This window comes from Polyodon spathula, unplaced genomic scaffold (genome assembly GCF_017654505.1).
Source record: "Polyodon spathula isolate WHYD16114869_AA unplaced genomic scaffold, ASM1765450v1 scaffolds_4010, whole genome shotgun sequence".
Taxonomy (NCBI): Eukaryota; Metazoa; Chordata; class Actinopteri; order Acipenseriformes; family Polyodontidae; genus Polyodon; species Polyodon spathula.
This window is the reverse complement of record NW_024475467.1, coordinates 1-7,104: the sequence shown is the minus strand read 5'-3', so window position 1 is coordinate 7,104 and position 7,104 is coordinate 1. Positions and strand designations below refer to the sequence as shown.

Sequence of the window (7,104 nt, the reverse complement as noted above, 5' to 3'; positions counted from 1 at the left end):
TGTTTGTTTTTCATTGACAGTTCTGTGTTGGAGAATATGATGTTTTACAATTCCCAAGTGTTACACAATTAAAGAATAAAAAAGAAGGCAAGGTGAGAATAAATGTGTTCTTTTTTTTTTATATACAGTAGTATTTTTTTATACTGAAACAGTCACTTGGAGAACAATCTCTACCTAGATGTTTATCATTCTGGGAGAAAAAGAGAAGAGGGAAGAGAAAAAGGAAAAGAAGAGCATGGAAAAGAGGGAAGAGAGAAGAGGGAGAAGAGAAGAAAGGAAAGAAGATAAGAGACCTTAAGAAGAGGGGAAGAAGAAAGGAAAGAAAAGAAAAGAAAGGAAGGAGGAGGAAAGAGTAAGGGAAGCGACAAGAGAGGACTGAAGAACTTTTGTCTATTTTAAAAACATCATTTTAAATGGTATTAACGGTTCATGTAAAAATGTTTCCCTGTCCTAATGTCAATTTAAAGGTCAGTTATCCTATTTAAACACACCCCCCCACCCTAGGTTTGAAAACCGACTATTTTAATATAATATATATTTGGCCCTGATATTGATATTGATGTCATACAGCCACCTGCAATTTCTTTATATCGGATGAAATTGAAGTGAGTACTCTGCTGTGTGCACAAACCGTCAGTCCCATCCAGGGGAACACCGTTTTTTTTATTTTTTTTTTCTTTTTTTTTTCTTTTTTTTTTTTTTTTTCTTTTTGTTTTTTTTTTTTTTTTCAAAGTAGTTACAAACTTATAGTCACCTGCTACAGTCAATTAAAGTTTACCCGTCATTATAAGGGGAATCGTATGTTGTATGAATTCATGCATGTCTGAACTTTTTAAATACCAAGAAATTTCAATAAATACAGCTGGGGAGTTCCATTGTAGTAGAAGAGTAAAACAATGATTGTACTTTTCAAATTAACTTTTATTGTAACTACGTTTTGGTCAGTCAGCAGTTTTTCGCAGTTTATTGAGCTTCAAACATAAACAGCTGCCAAAATAATGTGTACTGTCATTTATGGTTATTGCTCTTTTTTCATTTCCAGTTTTGTGACACCTGACCAACGGTTTTTAGAGGAACTTTTCTTTTTGGTGGTTTCCTAAACTGAGATTAAGCAGAACTAGTGACCGGAAGGAACAAGCAGCATTACCAAATTAAATTAATCTGCACCCACGCCTTTACTGCTACCAAACAAATACGATGACCACCTCCCTATACAAGAAAGTGCAAAAAATGGGAAGAATCACTTAAAATGCACTGAGGTTTATAGAATTTAACATTCTTTTTAGAAAATCTGTTCATGTTGCAATGGACAACCAAGGTGTTTCAGATAGTTTATCTAATCAGGCGAAACCACTTGCTCTTGCTGATACTGTGTTCTTCCTCTAGTTATCTATATAGATGTGGATGCAGCTGCTGCTACTTATGGGCAGCCTTTGTACAGTGTTGTCTCATACTTCTTCACATAAATAACTAATGAGAATGCTTTACGTTAGTTTTATTTATTGATTTATTTGTTTTTGCTGATGAAATCCCAGGGAGTTTCAAAGATAAGCGGGACTGGTAGGAACTCTAGCCTTAAGACAAAGGCTGACTTGTTTTATTGTAGTATCACTTAAACTTGACAGTTCGTCATAGTAGATTTATAATTTATACAATTGCACTTGGAGTTCTGCTGTGGAGATCAGGCAATAGGATTCACAGCGCTTAACACGTGTGCTCTAGGGCAGCATTTGCAAAACAAATGTAGTCCAAAGTAACCTGACATGTTTTGTAGGTCGGTGTGTTAAATGCATCTTCCAATCTAATCCTTAAATAGAAAAACAGTAAATAAACTGTAGCTTCAGATAACCACCGATCTCAACAGAAATATATGCCAGTGCAGAAACACTTGTTCCATATTTTATTTTAATGAAGTTTTAAAAAAAATTTTAATGAAAGATCATTACAAATGTAAAATGAAAATAATTTTAAATGGGCTTTATAGAGTTACTGACTTGCAAAGTGTGTAGGGCGGGTGTACAGTAAGAATGAATGATGGTTTGGCTTATTGTATTGTACCTCACTGTGTTTTCCCATGTTTGTATGAAAATTCGAATTTCATGCCGCCCTGAATGCAGACATTTAACTGGAGTATCTGATTTTCTAGCAAAATAGGTGCCAGAAGGGCTGGAGAAGCTGCCCTGAATGGGAGTCAGACCACACTCTGCATGTCATTGATTAGAGGTGCCTCTTGCTGGTACACGCCCTTAATAGGTAAGAGACCAAGATCTTTATCGCTTAGCAATGTTTGATGACAATCTAGCCGCATTTTTTAGACACAAGAAAACTAGCTGCCTTGTTGAGTACAGCCTCTGTATACTAATAATAATTTTGGTGATGTTTGGTATACTGTATAACTTACTTGTTTGTCTGAAGTAACAGGTAGTTGTGTGGACAGATAGTATACTTTCTCTTGCCAGATGCACTGGCATTAGAACTCCTTCAGCTTGATCAAAGACTACAGACACAGAAATTAAAACGACCAAGTGTGAAACTCCAGGAGTGTAAACTAATAGTTCTGAAAAGGACAGCTGGAACCCAAGTGCTATTAAACAACAGGTTGGTGAACAGCTTTTATGCAGTGTTAAACCACATCCCTGTATGTTATAGGGAATCTGATTGTATTTTTTACTACATAGACAATGTTTGACTTTGTTACTATACAATTGCAAATTGCATTAAAGCATGTCTAATTTTATACTGGAGTGAGATGGCCGATGCTTTTGCAATCAAGTGCAAATTGAATCCTTAACATAATTAAATTATTGTTGAATCAATTGCCAACTACAATGTATGTTCTGTTTTGTTTTTTTATCAATATCTATCTTAAATCCCTTTTTCTTTTTCTCCTCCATCTACTACCTACTATCCTATCTATCTATCTATCTATCTATCTATCTATCTATAAAGGCAAAAACTTGAGGTTTGTTTTTTTTAAATATATATAAAAGTAAAACATACTTCTGTCTTGTTTTAGATTTTATTCTTATCCAGTTTGGCCCACACAGTATTCCTGTTTTTTTTTTTTTTTTTTTTACCTTGATAGGAGAGTCTGCACCTTTGCAATGCAAAGCAAAGCAGTGTTTTCACTTTCGGGCACTCTTGTGAGAACCCTTTTGTAATGGTTTGGCATTTCAGCAGGATAAGTTCTGCATACACTGATCACTGCACTGCTGTGGAGTTCGAGTGTGAGTTTTATTTATTGACAGTAAACACTACTTGCATGGAAAGAGAAGTACAGCTTTAACTTTTTTTTCCTCTTTGTTTCGTTCCAGGTGTGAAGTATCTTCTGGTGGAGTTCAAGTTGAAGAAGACCTGTCCGTCACCAGCATGAGTGAAGTAAAGTTTCGTTTTATATAAATTACATTTGAGAGAAAACTTGCTTCCTTTTTTTTTCTTTTTTTCTGCCCACACAGAGTAGCTGTGATGTGTTGAACTTCCTCATTTTCTTTTAAATTTATTTATTTTTGGTCATGCAAGCCTGCATGTAAATTCTCTACCAGGAAGCACAAAATATGTTGTCTGTCTGTTTGTCTTAAATGTATGCAGTAAGATGGTAAAGGGGAGATAAACATTTATTCAGGTAAGATATCCTGCTTGTGTGTCCTATGTGGTGTTGCCTTTATCATTGAGATGTTAAAGCAATGGTAAAGATTCTCGCTACTCTTGGACTAGCTGGAAGTATTTATCTGTCGGCTGACTGTAGGCTGATGTTTAATGGGCTTGTATGGGTAATGACTCCTGCCTGCTTAAGATGGATCAGCTACTCACTACTGTATGTTAACATTGCTTGGTATGGTTTTGAAGTGTCCAGACTTTGTCTATCCAAGACTTGAAAGCTTTTTCAGTCCTGTGGCAGCTACTGATGTAACACACATGTGTGCCCTTTATTGCAGATATAAATTAATACCAACAACATTTAATAAGTGCCTAATATTGTTTACAGATTTTTTGGGGAAGGGGGCTCCAGGATATACAATATTTTGTTGAAGGAGGGCTGCATATTTTACTCTTGCTATAATCTGCAGTAGTTAGACATAATCTGTTGTAAAAAAAAAAAATTGGTTACACTTAATTCAGTTGTCCAAAGTTAATTAGGGATTGAATGTTATGTACTTCTAATGAAAGATCATTACAAATGTAAAATGAAAATAATTTTAAATGGGCTTTGTAGAGTTACTGACTTGCAAAGTGTGTAGGGTGGGTGTACAGTAAGAACGGATGATGGTTTGGCTTATTGTATTGTACCGCACTGTGCTTTCCCATGTTTGTATGATGACAGTACTGTACTTGTTTACACTAATTATAATTTTTCAGATCTAGAAAAGCTTAAAGGTGAAAATTAAAGTTCTAAATGGATAATGGATGAGCAGTAACATTTGATGTGCGATATGATCTATTCAAATGACACTAAATATTGCACACTAAGGTGGCAGTTTAAAAATGGTAATAATACTTTAATCAAATAATCTTTGTGCTGATTTCTATTCACACATGATTTTAAACCTATTTCTGTTTTTTATTCACATCAGAAAACTGCAGCAGACCAGTCATCTGTCAGCGCAGTACCATTAAACAGGTTTGTGTCTCATACACTGCATTCCAAAACATTGTTGTGGTCTGGTTTTAGTTCTTCTTCCTTCTAATAGATTGTACCTTCTTGTTTTGCAGTTTCAACCAAGAGAAGGCACCAGTGTGGGATCCAGCTCCAATTACTCCAGGAAGACCTGAAATGACAGGTGGGAGGGGATTTTAAGATCATGTAGATTGTGAGACCTGCTGAGAGATTGCTAATGATAGAGGAGTGTATCAATTCAAATTCTTCTGTTTGGTTTAGGTCGAGAGTCACAGGAGGAGACCTGTCCAGGGGGAAGAAGTTCTATAATGACAACTGGGAAACCCAAAGAAGGAAATGAAAGTGTTTCTCTAAATAAAAGCCTGTCGGGTATTTCATTTTTCATTTATTTGTTCATTCATTCTACTCAATTTTTTGTTTCCTGTTCTACCTTTTTGTGTGTGTTGCATATATAGTGTTTTACGTTTAGTATTCTGTAACTTTTGGTTTAAGAACTTGAATGATTTTTTAAAAAAGTAATTACATTTTATATTAGGTTTTACAGCTGTTGCTTGTTGAGGCACTGCCACTTCTCAGATGGTGCCTGAAACTTTGTATTGCTTTAAATTCTCATTTGCATGAATTTTACATTTTATTATTGCTTTTGCACCACTCAGTCTCAAACTTGACAAGCAGCATCTTTGTATTCTGCCATGGATAGCTTGCATATATTTAAGCAGTGTTGGTATTCAACATCGACTGATGCTCTGTTTTTTTGGGAGACATACTTTCTGATGTTCCTGTCACTAAATTAAAAAAAAAATAATAATAAAAATAAAACATCTGATTACAGTTGCATAGGGAATTGTCTTGATACTTTAACAGGAAATGTCATATTGCAATAATAACTTATTGTAGTGAAATACATGTTTTTAAAGTAGATGTTTAACATTGGTCACAAACACTTTTCACTTCCCGGAGTGAAACATTTACTTTTATAGTGAAATCTGCCTTTCAAATGGTTTGTAAAATGTGATCTTGGATCTAGGTTTTATATACTTTTATTTGTATCTCAGTGACAAAACCTCAAGGAAGTATAATGAATGTGGAGATTTGTTGACAATCTTGTCATACAAGCTTCAGTTTCTGTATTCCTGAAACCTAATTCACACATTACAACTTGTATTTTTTGATATCCAATTAGATAAATAATTAACTGGAGAGGGGGGAATGCTAAATAACCAGATGTTCTGATCACATGGTTACCTTAAATGGCTTAGGTTTAGAATTCTCATGAAGGATGTTGCATAATCCATATATATATATATTTTTATTTTTTTTGGCGTACTTCCAAAGCTTATGATGGGACTTTGGTTTTCAGGAGCGGGAACAAACAAAAAAGTGTGTGTAAATATGCTATGATTCGATTATGCCATTGTTTTGTACTTACAAAGGACATTGTTAGAGTTGGCGCTTTCAATTCTAGTGTAAATTCAGTACGATAGCTAGTTCTAAAGCTGTTGGCATGCATGCTAATATGGCACGAAGTGGACTCTGGAGGGAGGGTCAGGAGGGGATTGTGATTTAATATCGTGTTATCGTGACCTATATAGCAACACGTGGATTGATCATCATCCTTTATTTATTAATGTATGTATTTATTTATTTATAGTGGATCCATCTCCAAATGATGGGAGTCTTAGTGCTAATGTGCCAAAGAAAGAAATGTTGACACCCAGAAGTAAATTTAAAATGAACCTGGTAAGTTTTTATCCGCTGCAGCATGAGAGGTGTGTCTATGCATATTTTTAGGGGCTATATTGCATTATACCACATACTGTAGTATTTTTTGCAAGTAGAAGCATTGATTTACATACGTTTGCATGATGCTTAGGGGCTTGTATGCACACCCCCCCCCCCCCCCCTCCCCACACCCCCCCCCCCTCCCCCCCACACACACACACACAACGGTCTATCTCCTACAAACTTCTGATAGACAGGGTACCACCAGTCGGAAACGTGCTGTATGTATTTGCAGTTCCTTTTTAATTCACAGAAGTGTCAGTGATTTTAAATGTATTATTTTAGGAACTTGCCAAAGGTATGGAGGCTATTGACGAACACAAAGGACAGGAACCACCGAGCAATTCCACAACTGACGCTGTAAAAGGTGCAGGGCCTGAAAATGCATTGTGTTTGTTTTTTTTTTTTCATTTCATTTTTTGTTTTGATTTTGTATTGGTTACATTAGTGCATAAATCCAGTGCCTTGGCAGTGAAACTGCACTTCCTGGAGATTTACATTAAATGGCAATGTGCAAAATAATACATATTTATGAAAGCAATTCAGGCACATAGTGGGTCCTCCTTATCCTGTAACAAGCTCATGGTTATGTCAAAGTTTTTTGTGGTCCAACATTTGGAAACCTGTTCAGCTGGACGGTTGTCGGGGTGGGGTAGGGGGGTGGTGGTCTCCATACACATGGGAGGAGTCATACGCAAAAAAAAAAA

General features: G+C 35.7%; 1 protein-coding gene across 1 annotated transcript; it reads left to right on the top strand.

Moving 5' to 3' along the window:
* Positions 1-20: 20 nt before the first annotated feature.
* Positions 21-7,055, top strand: LOC121312583. The gene is made up of 9 exons (XM_041244298.1): positions 21-92; positions 2,147-2,253; positions 2,460-2,598; positions 3,315-3,378; positions 4,572-4,618; positions 4,711-4,778; positions 4,877-4,984; positions 6,267-6,355; positions 6,683-7,055. Exons 2-9 carry the CDS (start codon positions 2,208-2,210, stop codon positions 6,917-6,919), a joined length of 798 nt encoding a protein of 265 aa, XP_041100232.1. The 5' UTR covers positions 21-92; positions 2,147-2,207; the 3' UTR covers positions 6,920-7,055.
* Positions 7,056-7,104: the final 49 nt, after the last annotated feature.